Raw genomic sequence first — 20047 nt, forward strand, 5'->3', positions numbered from 1 at the left:
CCCCAGCCAGGTGCCATTCACACCTGGAGTCACTGCGGAGCAGGTCTGGGTGCGGCTGTTCCTATTTGGGAGGAGGAACGTCCCTGGGTCTGTAGAGCTACAGGGGAGCTTGTCTAACAGCCGGGGATGTATCAAACCAGGGGCTCTAATACTGACAGCCCAGACTCGCTCTGAGATCACCAGCGGGGGTTGGGAATAGGGTGAGCAGATGTCCCGATTTTATAGGGACAGTCCCGATATTTGGGGCTTTTTTTTATATGGGCTTCTATTACCCACCACTCCCCTGTCCTGATTTTTCACACTTGCAGTCTGGTCACCCTAGCCTGGAACCACACGGGGTTCATCATTTTGGGTCCAGTTTTCACGTAGACAAGGTCTTAGTCTGTCTTTCTATCCCTCACCAGACGTGCTCCCATCTGTCCACCGCCCTACGTCCCCATGGATCTGTCCATCGCCCTCTATCTAGCAGAACTAAACTCATCAATTCTCTCTGCAGGGACCACCTCCCGCCAAACGGCCCGAATGGCCCCGTGGGCATCTGATCCGGGAACCCTGTTCCCTGGGGGGTGAATTGTTCCATTTCTCCTGCTCACCTTTTCCATCTGGCTCCGTCGTGGTGGGATTCAGCTGCTTGGGCCCAGCTGAGTTGGTTCCTTCTGTGGGATGAGAACGAGCGTCAGCTGGGATGGGGGAGGGACGAAACCGAGCACCCAGCCATCGGCCCTGAAAATCCAGGGGCTGCTGTTCCCCCCTGGCCGGGGAACCCCCCAGTGACTCCGTCCATGCTCCCCACCTGGGCATCCCCTCTGCTGGGCCCAGGGTTCAGGGTAGAGCTTGGCTCTGAGCATCCCATTGGGGCCAAGACCATCTGAGGGTCTGGCTCTGGGTGGGGCTTGGAACGGCGATGTGGAGCCAGGCCCCTCACGTGCTACCACCAGCTCCATGGGGTCACTGGGCTTCGACCAGATGGGCGAGTCCCACTTGGTGCGATATCGGCAGCTGTAGCTCCCTGCGTCTCCCCAGTCTGTGTGGCCCACAGGGTGGGGCTGTGCATTGGGGGGAAGCTCTCCCAGGCCCTGTCCCCACCAAGCCAATCTGGCATCTGTCCAGTGACCCCCCCCATATGAAATGAGTCTGGGGGTGTTCAGATGGGGCATTCGCTGTGGGGATCTGCCCCCGATCCCACCCAGGCAGCCCTTCGTGGCTCCCCCTGGGGGCGGCTTCTTGGGCAGCACATACCTGTTTTTGGGGTGGTTGATGGCGATTCACTGCCCTTAGACTCGGTATCTGGCCCTGCGCTGCCTGAGTAGGGGGACATCGGTGCTGTTTCTGACGGAGTCGGGTCGGTTCCCCCTGTGGGAATAGAACCATCGTCTGACAGGGGTAGGGCACAGGGGTGAGAAAGCTGGAGCCCTGGTGTCTGTGGTGAGTTATACACGGACCCCTTCTCCTAGTCGGCAATGGCGGCTCTTCCCCAGGCTGAGCCGGCGTCCCTGGGGAGAGGATGGGACCCAGGGATTTGGGCCGGCTCAGCGCCCCGGGATCCCAGAATGGGGAGGATCGGCCCAGCGAGACCCTGAGTGTAGATACAGCCCCTGGCTGGCGGGACGAACTGGGACTGTTCTTACTGTGGCCTGTGAGTGCTGAGTGGGGGGTGTTGGCCTGGAAGGACGGTCTGCATTGCGGGAGGGGAGACTGGCCTTGGGGGGGGATACCTGAGCCTGTAAGTGAGAACCCAGGAAGGGGTTAGAGGCCAGTTGACACCTCTGCCCGGGAAGCTGAACAAAGGCTTGGGGAAGAGACTCAGGAGAGGGAGAGGGTTTTCAGGTGGTGGCTGGTGTAATGGAGGGAAGGTCAGACAGGGCTCTGACCCCCCAAGGGAGCTGTGGTGCTCCTGGGACCCCAAGATGGACCTAACTGTGGAGGAGCCTGTCGTCCGTACCTGCAAGACCTGTCTGGGACTGTGTTCCTGTCACCTAAATAAACCTTCTGCTTTACTGGCTGGCTGAGAGTCCTGGTGATCACAGGAAGCCGGGGGTGCAGGGCCCTGACTCCCCCACACTCCGTGACAACTGGCTCTATGGAAACCGGCACCAAAATCATTGCTGACTCGTATTAATTACCAGGAGCCCCTGTTCTGGGCCAGCTGCCCTGTGTGCTCGGAGCTGTATGGACACAGGACACAGAGACGGTCCCTGCCGCAGCCAGGTGCCATTCACACCTGGAGTCACTGCAGAGCAGATCTGGGCGCGGCTGTTCCTATCTCATCAGGGGTGGCTCTAGGCACCAGCAAAGCAAGCTCCTGCTTGGGCAGCCCATTTGCAGGGGCAGCAGGGATCCAGCATGGGAGCTGAGAACCAACAGGGGGCTCTGGGAGCTGTAGTTCCTTGCTTAGCTCCCTGCCTATAGAGCCAGCCCTGGAGAAGGGAAAGAACTACATTTCCCAGCATTCCCTTGGCCACTACCAATTGGAAAGGAAGGAGAGGGACCTCATGCAGCAGCGTGCTGTGAGTGCTGTGAATGGTAGGGAGACCATATTTTAACATTCAAAAAACAGGACACTCCACGGGGAGGGTAGCCCCACCCTGCCACCATCTATTCCATTCGACTGCCCCCCACAGAAACCCCAGCCCATCCAACCCCCTGTCTCCCTGTCCCCTGATCACCCCCTCCTGGGACCCCTGCCCCCAACTTCCCCCCTGGACCCCACTCCCTACCTGTCCCCTGACAAACCCCTGGGACTCCCATGCTTATCCAACCGCTGCCTGTCCCCTGACTGCCCCCCCAAACCTCAACCCCATCCAACCCCCTGCTCCCTGTCCCTTGACTGCCCCCCTGGAACCCTCTAACCCTTCTCCAATCCCCCAGCCCTTTTACCGTGCCACTCAGACCAGTGTGTCTGGCTCCATGCAGCTCCTGACATGCTGCTGCAGATGTGCTGCCGTGCTCCCCCCCTCCCCAACACCCAGCACCTGCCTTCCAGATTTGAACACCTCAAAATTCACGAGTGCTCAAGCTCAGTTTGGGAAGCTGTTACTTTATTTCTCCCAAATCAAATATACTGATCCACTGTAACTTGCTGTAGAAAAAGTAGGATAAAATTGAGCAAAAAATGCTTCCCAGTGGTTATTAGGACTGGAATTGCTATTTTCAACAGCCATTGCCATTTCTTTGTTTGTTTGTTTAAAAGGAAGACAGTGATTTTGCATTGGCAAATTCCCTATAGAAAGAAAGTGTGGAACAAAAGAATAATAAAGGGACCTCAACTTTTCCTTATTTATGGAGCACAGTCTTATAATATGCATCCAGATCTCCTCCAATCACACAAGCTGAAAATTGTTCCACTTTAGTGCAGCTCTGTAACCATATGGGAACTTATCCTGTCTGTGTTTTGTGCCTGCTGAATGACCCGCCCTGGGAGTGAGTTACCAGTGACCCAGGGCTGCGGCGGAAGGAGGGTGCAGGTGCAGGGGGGGAGAGCCCTGGGCTGTGGGGGCTGGAGGTGTGTGTGGGGCCCGGGGGGGGAAGGAATGGGGGAGCCCAGGGCTGGGGCGGCAGTGGGGTGAGGGGAGGGCACTGGTAGGGGGGACAAGGGGAAGCGCAGCGCTGGGGTGGCAGGGGGTGTGGACAGGGGGAGGAGCCCAGGGCTGGGACGGGGGGCAGCCAAACATTTTTTTGCTTGGGGAGGCAAAAAATCTAGATCTGGTGCCGTCCGCCACCCCTCAGCATGGCAATGGCGCGGATCCATCTGCCAGGAGCCCAGGGAGGGGTCGCTGGGGCAGGGCAAGGAGAGGCCGAGGGGACCTAAAGGCCAATTGTGTTTTCTCTCCATCGGCTGGGGAGGGAGAAATCAGTTCAGTGGGGAATGATCACAAGTGGATCAGAGTTCGCTGGTGTAGCAGGAACTGCTGGGTAGGGTCACACTGGGAACTATTGCTGAGCTGCCTGACCAGTAACTGCCATTGGCTGAATTAAACCCACTTCATGGGCAACAATTTTCATTCATGGAGCCCCAGGAGCTGGAGTTGGACCGTCCAAGGCACTAGGCCAGAACCCACCGCGCTACGGTCCCGTCGCGGCTTCTCTGTTCCTAGGCTGGTTTGTTGTGCGGTCTCTGTTTGCTACTCTAAGCTCCAGCTCAGATACCTGCAGCAATTTCTCCAGGTGATGGGTCGGCTTCTCAACTGAGCAACTGTCCCTCCACTGCTTTTTCTAGAGTCCCTTTGCTCTCGGACAAATTCTCTCTTCCTGTTGCTGCAGCTGAAGGTTTTCTAACAATTGCTCAGGTAACGTAGAGAATCTTTTTTCTTCCTGTTTCACTACCCGGTTCTTCCTGTAACTTTCCCCCTCATGCCTCTGTCTTTCCTCTCTCTGCCTCCCCCAGTTCCTGCCATCTCTGCCCCTTCTCAACGGGACTCTCTCCTTGCCAGCTCTGTGCCTGGTGCCTTCGATGACACAGCTCAGCCACCGGGTCCCTTTCCACTGGCTCCTGCTCGCTGGGTCCCTGCGTTTCTGGTGCCGGTTGGTACCTCACTGGCTGCTGGTGTCTCTCCCCGGCACTGGGCATCCTCCCTTGAAACTCCACCAGCCGTTTCCACCAGCAGCGCTGGGACGGGGGAGGAGCTGCTGGCTGCTGTCCCCCGCTGGTTTCTTTCTCTCCCCACCACAAAAAATTCCCACCCCAGGATCGAGCTCCCCCCACTTCCCCTGCCCGGGAATCCTTGGGGGTCTCCCCACAGCTGGTGTTTCCAGGCTGATTCTGAGCAGCCAATGTGTGCCGCTCCCACTGCTCTGTAAACCGACAGCCCCCATTCCAGGTGGGCATCACACAGCCGGCCCTGGAAGGTAGTCACAGGTAGTCAAAAAACAGGAAACTCCACGAGGAGGGTAGCCCCACCCTGCCTCCATCTACTCCCTTTGAATGCCCTCAAAAGAAACCCCAGCCCATCCAACCCCCTGGCTCCCTGTCCCCTGATCACCCCCTCCCAGGACCCCTGCCTCTAACTGCCCCCCAGGATCCCACCTCCTAATCTAAGCACCGCTGGTCCTTGTCCCCTGATCACCCCCTCCTGGGACCCCTGCCCCCAACTTCCCCCCAGAACCCCACTCCCCACCTGTCCCCTGACATGCTTATCCAACCGCTGCCTGTCCCCTGACTGCCCCCACAAACCTCCGCCCCATCCAACCCTCTTGCTCCCTGTCCCTTGACTGCACCCCAGAACTCCCTAACCCTTCTCCAATCCCCCAGCCCTTTTACCGTGCCACTCAGACCAGTGTTTCTGGCTTCCTGCAGCTCCAGACACGCTGCAGCATACATGCTGCCGTGCTCCCCTCCTCCCCAACACCCAGCACCTGTCTTCCAGATTTTAACACCTCAAAATTCACGAGTGCTCAAGCTCAGTATGGGAACCAATCCTGTCTGTGTTTTGTGCCTGCTGAATGACCTGCCCTGGGAGTGAGTTACCAGTGACCCAGGGCTGTGGCGGAAGGAGGGTGCAGGTGGAGCGGGGGAGAGCCCAGGGCTGGGGTGGCAGGAGGTGTGTGTGGGGGCACTGGTGGGAAGGAAGGGGGGAGCCCAGGGCTGGGGCGGCAGTGGGGTGGGTGAGGGAACTGGAGCGGGGAAAAGGGGGAGCTCAGTGCTGGGGTGGCAGGGGGTGTGGGTAGGGGGAGGAGCCCAGGGCTGGGACGGGGGGCAAATAATCCCGCCCGAGGCTCGAGCTCCCCCCACTTCTGCTGCCCGGGAATCCTTGGGGGTCTCCCCACAGCTGGTGTTTCCAGGCTGCTTCTGAGCAGCCAACGTGTACAGCTCCCACTGCTCTGTAACCCAACAGCCCCCATTCCAGGTGGGCATCACACAGCCGGCCCTGGAAGGTAGTCACAGGCTGGGGGCAGGGCCGGCTGGGCAGCCCCTGGGCCCGACTCCTCTGTGCACCCCCAGAGCAGGGAAGGCCGGGACAGGATCCCCCTGGGACAGGCCCCTGCTCTGCAGCTCCCCTGGGGGCAGGGATCCCCCCTCCCTTGGCCTGGAGCCTCCAGCAGCTGCTGCTGTCCCCTTGCTGGGGAACCCACCAGTGATTCTGTCCCTGCCCCCCAGCCGGGCGTCCCTTTAGCTGGCCCAGGACTCAGGGCAGAGCCTGGCTCTGAGCATCCCATTGGCGTAGAGACCCCTGATCAGGGGCGTGCAGAGGAATAAAAATGTGGCCGCCTTTGCAGGGGCACTTTGTGTGGCCCCCCAGGCAGAGGAGCTGGCTCTGCTCCCCGGAGGAGTTCTGTGCTCCGGCCCCACTGATTCGGGGGGGCCCTGTGCCTGCTTCCCCCATTTCACATGCCCCTGCCCCTGCGGTGATGATGGGGATGCTCAGCTTCAGTTCTGATTGCCCTGGGAAGCAGCACCAGGCCGTGAGCGGCTGGTTCAGTACTTGCTGCCCCAGCCCCTCCCCCTTGAGGGCCCAGGGACCCACAGGAGAACAGTCTATGGGGCTAGTGGGAGGGGCAGGAGCAGAGGGGATTCTGGGTAATAGTGGTCGGCGGTTCACTCCCAATGGCAGAGGGTTGTACTTGGGTGGGGGCAGGGTGTGTGGGGGGATGTACCTCAGGCCCCATGTACCCTGTGAAACCAGCTGGGCCCGGATCCTACAGCACCCCCAGACTTGGGTCCTGCCCCTGTCCTGGGAATTTCTCAGCAGCTTCAGCTCACTTCTGCGTAGGAATCATATGGGTGGGAGGATGGCAGTGCGGGGGAACTTCTGGCTGGGGAGGGTGCTTTGAGGTCATTGGGAGAGCCATGCCCTGCTGAAATGCTCAGCAGCAAAAGACGTAACTGTGCTGTCATCGCAACGGTCACCATTAGGTGCCAGAGTCAACAGCATGTCAGTCTGGATCGGTGGGTTCAAGTGTTCACACCACCTCTATCTGGACTGAAAGGTTCCAGGGTTAATGCCCCACTGGGCAGCACCCCAGCGAAGGGGGAGCCCTGCTTCTGAGCCATTTCCCCAGGCTGGCTGTAAGCTCAGGCTGACAGATGGGATACACGGGGTCGTTATTCACGGCGCTGTTCTCCCACGGAGATACGCACCAAGCCGTGCCTCACACGAGTGGCTTTGTGGTGCCTGTGGGCAGAACAACATCCCGATTTGTGGGGTTCCCAGAGTGGGGCTGTTTCCATGGCTAGTTTGATGGTGATTCCCCCCCGCCAGCCCCGGTACCTGGCCTTGTGGTGCCTGGGCGGGTGGAAGCCGGTGTCGTTCCCGGCTGAGTCAGGTTGTTTCCCCCTGCGGGAATAGAACCGCCGTGTGTCAAGAGCGGGGCTGAGAAAGCTGGAGCCCGGGTATCTATGGTTCGTTATACAGGGAACTTTCCTCCCCACAACCAGCAATGGTGGCTCTTCCCCGGGCTGAGCCGGCGTCCCTGGGGAGAGGATGGGACCCAGGCATTTGGGTCGGCTCAGCACCCCCGGGATCCCAGAATGGGGAGGATCAGCCCAGCGAGACCCTGAGCGCAGATACTGCCCCTGCCTGGCCCCACAGAAACCGGAACCAAAATCATCACTGACTAGTATTAATTTCTAGGAGCCCCTGTCTTGGGCCAGCTCCCCTGTGTGCTTGGAGCTCTACGGACACACGACACAGAGACGGTCCCTGCTCCAGCCAGGTGCCATTCACACCTGGAGTCACTGCGGAGCAGGTCTGGGTGCGGCTGTTCCTATTTGGGAGGAGGAACGTCCCTGGGTCTGTAGAGCTACAGGGGAGCTTGTCTAACAGCCGGGGCTGTATCAAACCGGGGGCTCTAATACTGACAGCCCAGACTCGCTCTGAGATCACCGGTGGGGGTTGGGAATAGGGTGAGCAGATGTCCCGATTTTATAGGGACAGTCCCGATATTTGGGGCTTTTTTTTATATGGGCTTCTATTACCCACCACTCCCCTGTCCTGATTTTTCACACTTGCAGTCTGGGCACCCTAGCCTGGAACCACACGGGGTACATCATTTTGGGTCCAGTTTTCACGTAGACAAGATCTTAGTGCGTCTTTCTATCCCTAACCAGACGTGCTCCCATCTGTCCACCGCCCTACGTTCCCATAGACCCACATTCCCACCGACCCGTGACCGTCCGTCCCCATGGATCTGTCCATCGCCCTCTATCTAGCAGAACTAAACCCATCAATTCTCTCTGCAGGAACCATCTCCCACCAAACGGCCCGAATGGCCCCGTGGGCGTCTGAGCCGGGAACCCTGTTCCCTGGCGGGTGAACTGTTCCATTTCTCCCGCTCACCTTTTCCATCTGGCTCCGTCGTGGTGGGATTCAGCTGCTTGGGCCCAGCTGAGGTGGTTCCTTCTGTGGGATGAGAACGAGCGTCAGCTGGGATGGGGGAGGGAGGAAACCGAGCACCCAGCCATCGGCCCTGAAAATCCAGGGGCTGCTGCTCCCCCCTGGCCGGGGAACCCCCCAGTGACTCCGTCCATGCTCCCCATCTGGGCGTCCCCTCTGCTGGGCCCAGGGTTCAGGGTAGAGCTTGGCTCTGAGCATCCCATTGGGGCCAAGACCATCTGAGGTCTGGCTCTCGGTGGGGCTGGGAACGGGGACGTGGAGCCAGGCCCCTCACCTGCTACCACCAGCTCCATGGTGTCACTGGGCTTCGACCATATGGGCGAGTCCCACTTGGTGCGATATCGGCAGCTGTAGCTCCCTGCGTCTCCCCAGTCTGTGGGGCCCACAGGGTGGGGCTGTGCATTGTTGGGAAGCTCTCCCAGGCCCTGTCCCCACCAAGCCAATCTGGCATCTGTCCAGTGACCCCCCCCATATGAAATGAGTCCGGGGGTGTTCAGATGGGGCATTCGCTGTTGGGATCTGCCCCCGGTCCCACCCAGGCAGCCCTTCGTGGCTCCCCCTGGGGGCGGCTCCTTGGGCAGCACATACCTGTTTTTGGGGTGGTTGATGGCGATTCACTGCCCTTAGACTCGGTATCTGGCCCTGCGCTGCCTGAGCAGGGGGAAGTCGGTGCTGTTTCTGACTGAGTCGGGTCGGTTCCCCCTGTGGGAATAGAACCAGCGTCTGTCAGGGGTAGGGCACAGGGGTGAGAAAGCTGGAGCCCTGGTGTCTGTGGTGAGTTATACACGGACCCCTTCTCCTAGTCGGCAATGGCGGCTCTTCCCCGGGCTGAGCTGGCGTCCCTGGGGAGAGGATGGGACCCAGGGATTCGGGCCGGCTCAGCACCCCCGGGATCCCAGAACGGGGAGGATCGGCCCAGCGAGACCGTGAGTGTAGATACAGCCCCTGGCTGGTGGGACAAACTGGGACTGTTCTTACTGTGGCCTGTGAGTGCTGAGTGGGGGGTGTTGGCCTGGGAGGACGGTCTGCATTGCGGGATGGGAGACTGGCCTTGGGGGAGGATACCTGAGCCTGTAAGTGAGAACCCAGGAAGGGGTTAGAGGCCAGGTGACACCTCTGCCCGGGAATCTGAACAAAGGCTGGGGGATGAGACTCTGGAGAGGGAGAGGGTTTTCAGGTGGTGGCTGGTGTAATGGAGGGAAGGTCAGACAGGGCTCTGACCCCCCAAGGGGGCTGTGGTGCTCCTGGGACCCCAAGATGGACCTAACTGGGGAGGAGACTGTCGTCCGTACCTGCAAGACCTGTCTGGGACTGTGTTCCTGTCATCTAAATAAACCTTCTGCTTTACTGGCTGGCTGAGAGTCCTGGTGATCACAGGAAGCCGGGGGTGCAGGGCCCTGACTCCCCCACACTCCGTGACAACTGGCTCTACGGAAACCGGCACTAAAATCATTGCTGACTCCTATTAATTACGAGGAGCCCCTGTTCTGGGCCAGCTGCCCTTTGTGCTCGGAGCTGTACGGACACAGGACACAGAGACGGTCCCTGCAGCAGCCAGGTGCCATTCACACCTGTTGTCAGTGCAGAGCAGATCTGGGCGCGGCTGTTCCTATCTCATCAGGGGCGGCTCTAGGCACCAGCAAAGCAAGCTCCTGCTTGGGCAGCCCATTTGCAGGGGCAGCAGGGATCCAGCATGGGAGCTGAGAACCAACAGGGGGCTCTGGGTGCTGTAGTTCCTTGCTTAGCTCCCTGCCTATTGAGCCAGCCCTGGAGCAGGGAAAGAACTACATTTCCCAGCATTCCCTTGGCCACTACCAATTGGAAAGGAAGGAGAGGGACCTCATGCAGCAGCGTGCTGTGAGTGCTGTGAATGGTAGGGTGTCACCGAGTGTGGGGGAGTCAGGCCCTGCATCCCTGGGCTCCCTGCCGATTCACCAGGACTCTCAGCCAGCCAGTAAAGCAGAAGGTTTATTTAGATGACAGGAACACAGTCCACCACAGGTCTTGCTGGCACAGATAACCGGATCCCCCCCGTCAGGTCCATCTTGGGGCCCCACAGCCCCCCTCGGGGATCAGAGTCCTCTCTCCCTGCTTCCCCTCTTTTCCCCAGCCAACTCCACTCTGCCCAACCCCTCCGGCCCCTCCTCTCTGCTCAGCTTCTTTCCTGGGCCAGGAGGTCACCTGACCCCTTTGTCTCCAACACCTTTAGATGCACCTTTGCAGGGAGGGGCCCGGCCATCAGTTGCTAGGAGACAGAGTGTCAGGCATTTGGCTGCATGGACTTTTGCTGCTAGATACTTAGGATCTGTACCCAGCCCCCAGTGCGAACAGTCCCACTTCGTCACACCTCTTCCCCTTCATGACCGAACTAAGCGGGGTCACTCCAGCCAGTGACCTGGGGAAGTTCGAACCCACCTACATTCCCACAGAGGCCCCAGGGTTCCCCCCCGTTCTGGGGGGAGAGTTACCCCAGGTCATTCCAGTTTCCTGCCCCCCTGTAGGTTGGGGGGACTCGAGGGCACTTGCAGGTTGCAGGGGGGAAGCCTTATGCCGCCCGCGCCCTTTCCCCACCCCAATACCCCTGGGGTGCACGCGGGGCTGGGGCCTTCTCCCCACGTTCCAGTCTGGGGGGCTGTGATTTGGGCTCTCTCGGTTCAGAGCCCCCCTTTTGACCCTGGCCCCCCTCTGGACAGGCTTCTTGGGGCGGGGCAAGGGTCTTACAGCCATCTTCCCCCTGTCCCGGGCCTTCCTCCCCCTCTGGCAGAAGTCACAGGAGCGGCAGTGCTGCCGGACATGGGCAAAGACCCCAGGCCAGTAAAAGCTCCGTAGCAGCTTCTGCTGGGTACGCCAGGCTCCCTGCTGCCCTGAGGGGGGAATGTCATGGGCCTGGCACAGCAGCTGGTGGCGATACTCCTGGGGTACCACCAGCTGCCTCCTGATCCCCCCTGACTCCATCTTTCCTGGGGGAGTCCATTCTTGCTACAGGAACCCCTTCTCCCACAGGAACCTTTTCCGGCCACCTCGTCCCATGGTCTGTTCCTCCCCGAGGTTGGCCAGGTCCCCTATCCTCCGCAAGGAGGGGTCTTCCCGTACCGCGGCCTGGAACTCAGCTGCTGGGGCAGGGATGGGGATCTGCTCTGTCTCACCGGCTGGGTCTGAGGCCGCAGCCTCTCTGAGCCCTGTCCCGGGGCGTTCCCTCCCCACCGGGTCAGGGTCCTGCGCCTCGGGCAGAGTACCTTCCCTGGTGTCAGGGTGCAGAGCCCTGCGTCAACTCTGACTACGGTTCACGGCCTGGGCACCCCGGGTGTTACTTGGCCAGTCCTCGAGGTCCCCCCCCATTAACACCTCCGTGGGCAAATGTAGGTGCACCCCCACGTCCTTGGGGCCCTCCTTGTCCCCCCACTTTAGGTGTACCCTCGCCACAGGCACCTTGAATGGGGTCCCGATCACACCCCTCAGGGTTAAGTAGGTGTTGGGCACCATCCGATCTGGGTCCACCACCTCGGGCCGGGCCAGCGTCACCTCTGCGCCCGTGTCCCAGTACCTAGTGACCTCCCTCCCGTCTACCTCCAGGGGGACAAGGCACTCGCTCCGGAGGGGCAGCCCTGTGCCCACCCTGTAAACCCAAAACTCAGGGCGGGGAGCATCCAGCCCCTCGGAGGGGCCGACCCGGGGCCCCCCTCCCTCCTTCGCAGGTGGTACGCGGCCAGCCCCCCTTTCCTGTGAACGCTGCCCCTCATCCGGCTGGGTCTCCTCCAAGTTGACCCGGTGTGGGGTTGGTCTGCTCAGTTTGTCCCGGAGCTTGGGGCACTGGGCCCGTATGTGGCCTTGTTGGCCACAGTGAGGGCAGCCCATGTCTCGTGGGTTCCCTTGAGTGGGACGGCTGGACCTGACACCAGATGTTTCCCTTTGGTGGGGGCTCTCCCTCGGCCTCTTCTGGGAGGTCCCATGGTGACTCTCTCTCTGCGTTGAGGCAGACCTGCTCCTTCGAGACGCCTCCCTATTATCCCTTGCCTGACTGTCCATGTATTGGTCGGCCAGCTGGCCTGCATGCTGCGGGGTCTCCAACTTCTGGTCCATCAACCACAGCCTCAGGTCAGACGGGCACTGCTCATACAGGTGCTCCAGTATGAATAGGTCAAGCAGGTCCTCTTTAGTTTGGGCCCCAGCCATCCACTCCCGGGCATATCCCTGCGACCTGTTGACCAGTTTGAGGTATGTGACCTCCCGGGTCTTATGTTAACTCCAGAACCTCTTCCGGTACATCTCCGGGGTCAGCCCAAACTCGCGGAGCAGGGCCTCTTTGAACAGGTTGTAGTCCCCTGCCTCTGCCCCTTTCATTCGTCTGTACACCTCCACGGCGGTGGAGTCCAGTAAGGGGGTGAGAAACTGGATCCTGTCTGCAGGGTCCACCTGGTGCAGCTCGCAGGCATTCTCAAAGGCCGTCAGGAAGGTGTCTATGTCCTCCGCCTCCTTATGCCGGGCCAGGAAGCTCTTATCAAAGCTCTTTGTAGGCTTGGGTCCCCCCTCACTCACCGCAGCCGGGGCCTTACTGTTGTTCAGCTGGGCCAGTTCCAGCTCATGTTTACGTTGCTTCTCCTTCTCCCTCTCCTCGTGTTCGCGTTGCTTCTCCTTCTCCCTCTCCTCGTGTTTACGCTGGTTCTCCTTCTCCTCCAGCTCACGCTGGCTTTGTCTCTCCTCATGTTGCCTCTGTTCCTTACGCTCCTCCAGCTCTCTCAGTTTTATCTCTCTCTCCAAGTCCAGCCGCCTGCGCTCCACGGAGGCCGAGCGTCGCCGGGCCGATCCCCTGCTGGCCGGGGGGGTCACGGTGCCCTCGGTAGCTGGGCTCCTCCTCCCCCTCCCTCTAGGCCTAGGGGTGGGAGGTCTCGGGAAGCCCTCAGCAGTTGGCTGACCACTCCCAGCGGGGACAGACACTGGTGCCTGCGCTGCATCTGCCCGGCTGCTTCCCTCAGAGACAGGGATCGGTTCATTCACATGATCTGCGTCCTCCAGCTGGGCAATCAGCTGGGCCTTGGTGAGCTTCCCACTGTGCAGCCCTCTCCGCTGGCACAGCCCCACCAGGTCACACTTGTGCTGCTTGGCATACATCTTCCTGCTGGCCACTCGCAGGCCGGGGTGCTCGCCGCTCCCCACAGGTTCCAGGGGGACCTCTAGTGTGCCAGTCCTTGAGGTCACCACTTCTCTGCCAGGGTCGAGCTGCAGATTCCTCCGCTCCTGGGACCTCTCGCTGCGATCCCCCGGGGGACCCTGTTACTGCAAAGTCCTGCTCTCTGGTAACACTCTCCCAGGGATTAATCACCCCTTCGTTTTACTGCACCCCAGTCACTTACTGCAGGAAGTGCCATCCACGGGGTGCAGTAGATCCCACCGCTGCCACCAGTTGTCACGGAGTGTGGGGGAGTCAGGCCCTGCACCCCCGGGCTCCCTGCCGATTCACCAGGACTCTCAGCCAGCCAGTAAAGTAGAAGGTTTATTTAGACGATAGGAATACAGTCCACCACAGGTCTTGCAGGCACAGATAACCGGATCCCCCCTGTTAGGTCCATCTTGGGGCCCCACAGCCCCCGTCGGGGATCAGAGCCCTCTCTCCCTGCTTCCCCTCTGTTCCCAGCCAGCTCCAGTCTGCCCAACCCCCTCCGGCCCCTCCTCTCTGCTCAGCTTCTTTCCCGGGCCAGGAGGTCACCTGACCCCTTTGTCTCCAACACCTTTAGCCAGCACCTTTGCAGGGAGGGGCCCAGCCATCAGTTGCTAGGAGACAGAGTGTCAGGCATTTGACTGCATGGACTTTTGCTGCTAGATACTTAGTATCAGTACCCAGCCCCCAGTAAGACCAGTCCCACTTCGTCACATAGGGAGACCATATTTTAACATTCAAAAAACAGGACACTCCACTGGGAGGGTAGCCCCACCCTGCCTCCATCTACTCCCTTCGACTGCCCCCCAAAGAAACCCCAGCCCATCCAACCCCCTGTCTCCCTGTCTCCTGATCACCCCCTCCCAGGACCCCTGCCCCTAACTGCCCTCCAGGATCCCACCCCATATCTAAGCACCGCTGGTCCTTGTCCCCTGATCACCCCCTCCTGGGACCCCTGCCCCCAACTTCCCCCCAGGACCCCACTCCCTACCTGTCCCCTGACAAACCCCTGGGACTCCCATGCATATCCAACCGCTGCCTGTCCCCTGACAGCCCCCCCAAACCTCCGCCCCATCCAACCCCCTGCTCCCTGTCCCTTGACTGCCCCCCCCACCCCCAAACCCTTCTCCAACCCCCCAGCCCTTTTACCGTGTCACTCAGACCAGTGTGTCTGGCTCCCTGCAGCTCCAGACACGCTGCTGCATACATGCTGCCGTGCTCCCCGCCTCCCCAACACCCAGCACCTGCCTTCCAGATTTGAACACCTCAAAATTCACGAGTGCTCAAGCTCAGTTTGGGAAGCTGTTACTTCATTTCTCCCAAATCAAATATACTGATCCACTGTAACTTGCTGTAGAAAAAATAGGATAAAATTGAGCAAGAAATGCTTCCCAGTGGCTATTAGGACTGGAATTGCTATTTTCAACATCCATTGCCATTTCTTTGTTTGTTTGTTTAAAAGGAAGACAGTGATATTGCATTGGCAAATTCCCCATAGAAAGAAAGAGTGGAACAAAAGAATAATAAAGGCACCTCAACTTTTCCTTATTTATGGAGCACAGTCTTATAATATGCATCCAGATCTCCTCCAATCACACAAGCTGAAAATTGTTCCACTTTAGTGCAGCTCTGTAACCATATGGGAACCAATCCTGTCTGTGTTTTGTGCCTGCTGAATGACCCGCCCTGGGAGTGAGTTACCAGTGACCCAGGGCTGTGGCGGAAGGAGGGTGCAGGTGGAGGGGGGGAGAGCCCAGGGCTGGGGTGGCAGAAGGTGTGTATGGGGGTACTGGTGGGAAGGAAGGGGGGAGCCCAGGGCTGGGGCGGCAGTGGGGTGTGGGGAGGTCACTGGTAAGGGGGAGAGGGGGAAGCCCAGCACTGGGGTGGCAGGGGGTGTGGGCAGGGGGAGGAGCCCAGGGCTGGGATGGGGGGCAGCCAAATTTTTTTTGCTTGGGGCGGCAAAAAACCTAGAGCTGGCCCCGTCCCCCACCCCTCAGCAGTGCAATGGCGCGGATCCATCTGGGAACTATTGCTGAGTTCGCTGGTGTAGCAGGACCTGTTGGTTAGTGTCACACTGGGAACTATTGCTGAGCTGCCTGACCAGTAACTGCCATTGGCTGAATTAAACCCACTTCATGGGCAACAATTTACATTCATGGAGCCCCAGGAGCTGGAGTTCGAGCGTCCCAGGCACTAGGCCAGAATCCACCGCGCTACGGTCCCGTCGCGGCTTCTCTGTTCCTAGGCTGGTTTGTTGTGTCTTGAGCCATCCCCTTGCGCCGTCTCTGTTTGCTGCTCTGAGCTCCAGCTCAGATACCTGCAGTGAATTCTCCAGGCGATGGGTCGGCTTCTCAACTAAGCTACTATCCCTCCACTGCTTTTTCTAGAGTCCCTTTGCTCTCGGACAAATTCTCTCTTCCTGTTTCTGCAGCTGAAGGTTTTCTAACAATTGCTCAGGTAACTTAGAGAATCTTTTTTCTTCCTGTTTCACTGCCCGGTTCTTCATGTAACTTTCCCCCTCATGCCTCTGTCTTTCCTCTCTCGGCCTCCCCCTGTTCCTGCCATCTCTGCCCTTTCTCAGCGGGACTTTCTCCCTGCCAGCTCTGTGCCTGGCGCCTTCGATGACACAGCTTGGCCACCGGGTCCCTTTCCACTGGCTCCCGCTCGCTGGGTCCCTGCATTTCTGGTGCCGGTTGGTACCTCGCTGGCTGCTGGTGTCTCTCCCTGGCACTGGGCAGTCTCCCTCCAAACTCTACCAGCCATTCCCACCAGCAGCGCTGGGGCGGGCGAGGAGCTGCTGGCTGCTGTCCCCTGCTGGCCCCTCACCTGCTTCTACCAGCTCCATGGGGTCACTGGGCTTCGACCAGACGGGCGGGTCCCACTTGTTGCGATATCGGCAGCTGTAGCTCCCTGCGTCTCCCCAGTCTGTGGGGCCCACAGGGTGGGGCTGTGCTTTGGGGGGAAGCTCTCCCAGGCCCTGTCCCCACCAAGCCAATCTGGCATCTGTCCAGTGACCCCCCTCATAGGAAATGAGTCCCAGGGGGTTCAGATGGGGCATTCGCTGTGGGGATCTGCCCCCGTCGCACCCCTCCTGCCTCTGTCTTTCCCTGCTCTGCCTGACCCATTCTCCGGGCTCCTGCCAGCTCCCCAGGCACAGTTTGGGGGCGCTGTGTGTGGGGGGGCTGCTGCCTTCACTCTTTATTTTCTGTGGGGCAGAGCTTTGAGTGCAGGTGAATTCACCCTGTGTGGTGCCCATCCCTGTAGTGAGTGGGGCGAGGTCTCAGTCCCCACCTCTGGGTGTGGAAGGAAGCAGGAGTCTGAGAGGATCATAACATTGTGGGATCTGCTGCACCCCTCATCCCTCACCCACGTCCCTCATCCTTAATGTGGAAATTCCCCCAGCTGCCCCATTCCCCACAGATACTCACCTCCCGACACCCCGCTGCACCCAGCCATCGAGCAACCTGGAAAGGAGACGGGTTGTTAGGGACCAGATCACAGAGCATCTTTATCCTACACCCTGGGCTCAGATCCCCCCTATGGGCACGCACCCTGGCTGTCTCCAATACTCACCGAGGAATACGACGATGAGAGCAGATGCCATGACGCGGGCAGCGAGGGGACCCTCAGCGCTACCACCAACACCCCGGTGCCCAGCTCCACCGAGCCCCAAATAATGTACTTGTCTGCTGGCTGCAGCTACAGGAAGTCAACGATATCTCTTCTTTTCCTGCATCCATCACACATTGTCTCTAATCTGCTGGTGAAATCTAGTGTGGTCAAAGCAAGCAGAGGGCTTTGCAAAACTCAAGAAACCCAGGAACCTTCAGCCTGGCCAAGAGTCACACAGCTCCCAGCTTGTCTGTGTCTCTGTGGAGAGGGGAGGCAGGTCACCTCAACGTACCCTGCAGCCTTGAGGAAAGTGCATCAGCCTGAGAGACCACAGGGTCTGGCCTTCAATCTTCCACTGACCACTATTTCCATCCCCTTTTCATTCTGGGTTCAAGTGGCTGATGACCCATGTAGGTAAAATTAATACCTGATCGTGCAATTAAAGGCTGGTGTTGTGATGGACCTGCATGAAGGGGCAGAGTTAAGGTCGTTCAGGAAACCGTAACAAAGGCATTTCCTGGTGCTGGAGGGTTTGACTCTGCAGCCTTCCCTCTCAGCCTGCCAACCTGCCCACCTGCGACACGAGCTGTGGTACTGTGTGAGGAGCGGGCGCGATGGGGAACCCCTGGATTTGCTGCCCCTTGCGCCATAGCTGAGCGGTGATGGCGGCTTCACACTGTTAACGCCTGGTTCTAAGGGGCTTTTCTCAGCATGTGAATTAAATCAACCAGGTTCAAAAGAAAATCAGAGAAAGAGAAATTCCATCCCGGGCCCCCAATGGGTCACCAGCTGGGAGAGATCCAGGGACCTTCTAATGCCCCCGCAGAGACCCTGCCCCCGAGCTGGAGGAGACACTGTCAGGGGTTATGTGGCCAGGCCCCTAGAGAGGGACGTGACACAGGCTTTGTGTATACGCCATTGGCTAGTGGCAGCAGGAAGCTGGGGGTCACGGGGCAGCGTTAAAGGTGCTGCAGGAGCCTGGCTGCATGGTCCCAATGGGTCTTAACTCCCCCATCCCCCTGCTCACCTGCCGGCCCCCAACCACCCAGGAGCCTCCCCCCACCACTTCCCCCCGGTCCCACAGAGCAGGAAGGGGATGGCCAGCAGGATCGCCCACAGGTAACACCCCTCAAACTCTGCCTCCCCCCCCCCATCTCCCATCCTGCCCCCTGGCCTATCCCTCTTCAAATTCCCCTGTTGGGGTCACTAGGCATAAATCTAGGTAACTCGGGAGGATGGAAGACCACAAGTGTCAATAAAGTCTTCTTGCTCTGGGCCTATGTGAACCAAAGTACCTCTATGGGAAGCGCTTCTGTTAGCCTTACTAAACTTTTGTAACCTCCCGTGCTATGTGCTGACTACTAGCAGCTGCTGCAAGGCCGGTTGGCACTAGATGCAGCCAATACTAGATAAGATAGGCGGAAAGCAGATGCTGTAATCAGTTATATGCATGAGAAAGTAGCCCCTACACAGTGGGAAAGTACAGATAAACCCTCACAAGGGGGGGTATAAATGCTGGGACTCCGCCTGCGTGCGGGTGTGCAGCAGTGGTTTCCCCAGGAATTGAAATTAGGGGGGGTGTTCGAATTTACAGGGGGGGTGTCAGGACCAATGAGATATATAAAAGAGAGATGAATAAAGTAAATGTTTTGTTAGGATTATGCAAATTTAATGTAAGAATAATGCAAGTTACTCCAAAACACATAACAGGTCTAGATTTCTAAAAAATATATACATTTAAAAAAAAAGTATTTAATTTAAATTGACTTTTGAAAAGCAAGCCATCATGGGGTAAGAGGAAAGTCCTCTCATGGATCAGTAACTGGTTAAAAGATGGGAAACAAAGGGTAAGAATAAATTATCAGTTTTCAGAATGGAGAGAGATAAATAGTGGTATCCCTGAGGGGTCGGTACTGGGACCAGCGCTGTTGAACATATTCATAAATGATCTGGAAAAATGGGTAAACAGTGAGGTGGCAAAATTTGCAGATGATACAAAACTATTCAAGATAGTTAAGTCCCAGGCAGACTGTGAAGAATTACAGAGGGATCTCACAAAACTGGGTGACTGGGCAACAAAAATGGCAGATGAAATTTAATGTTGATAAATGCAAAGTAATGTACATTGGAAAACAATCTCAACTATACATACAAAATGAAGGAGCCTGAATTAGCTGTTAACACTCAAGAAAGATCTTGCAGTCATTGTGGATAGTTCTCTGAAAACATCCACTCAGTGTGCAGCAGCAGTCAGTGATTCCCAACATTCTGTTTGCTTTTTTGAAAAACAACAGGAGTACTTGTGGCACCTTAGAGACTAACAATTTTATTTGAGCATAAGCTTTCGTGGGCTACAGTCCACTTCTTCGGATGTAGCCCACGAAAGCTTATGTTCTTTTTGCAGTACAGACTAACATGGCTGCTACTCTGAAACCATTGCTTTTTAAAGAAAGGGATAGATAATAAGACAGAAAATATCATATTGACTCTATATAAATCCATGGCACATGTACACCTTGAATACTGTGTGCAGATCTGGTTACCCCATCCCAAAAAAGACATACTGGAAATGCAAAAGGTACAGAGATGGGTAACTAAAATGATTAGGGGTATGAAACAGGAGAAGAAATTAAAATGACTGGGAATTTTCAGCTTAGAAAAGAAATGACTAAGGGGGGATATGCTAGAGGTACATAAAATCTTGACTGATGTGAAGAAAGTGAATAAAGTAAATGTTTTGTTAGGATAATGCAAATTTAACATAAGGAAAATGCAAGTTACACCAAAACACATAACAGATCTAGATGTCTAAAAAAATATATAATTAAAAAAAATGTATTTAATTTAAATTTACTTTTGAAAAGTAAGCCATCATGGGGTAAGAGGGAAGGTCCTCTCATGGATCAGTAACTGGTTAAAAGATGGGAAACAAAGGGTAGGAATAAATTAA

At 57.6% G+C, this 20047-nt stretch overlaps 1 protein-coding gene across 17 annotated transcripts in view; it reads right to left on the bottom strand.

The window, feature by feature from the left end:
- The window catches only part of LOC120388244 (immunoglobulin superfamily member 1-like), a 218529-nt gene that overhangs the window by 52117 nt on the left and 146365 nt on the right, over nt 1-20047 (bottom strand). For 14 of the 17 annotated variants that reach the window (XM_039509946.1, XM_039509942.1, XM_039509939.1 and 11 more), the window contains exons 13-17: nt 8919-9032; nt 8274-8336; nt 7206-7271; nt 1240-1353; nt 594-656 (exon numbers count right to left, since the gene is read on the bottom strand). In XM_039509946.1, coding sequence (XP_039365880.1) covers nt 594-656; nt 1240-1353; nt 7206-7271; nt 8274-8336; nt 8919-9032 — 420 coding nt within the window. The remainder of the gene's footprint in view (nt 1-593; nt 657-1239; nt 1354-7205; nt 7272-8273; nt 8337-8918; nt 9033-20047) is intronic. The other 3 variants (XM_039509930.1, XM_039509934.1, XM_039509941.1) reach the window with 3 other exon arrangements.

The sequence above is a fragment of the Mauremys reevesii genome, linkage group 22 (assembly GCF_016161935.1).
Source record: "Mauremys reevesii isolate NIE-2019 linkage group 22, ASM1616193v1, whole genome shotgun sequence".
Classification (NCBI taxonomy): Eukaryota; Metazoa; Chordata; order Testudines; family Geoemydidae; genus Mauremys; species Mauremys reevesii.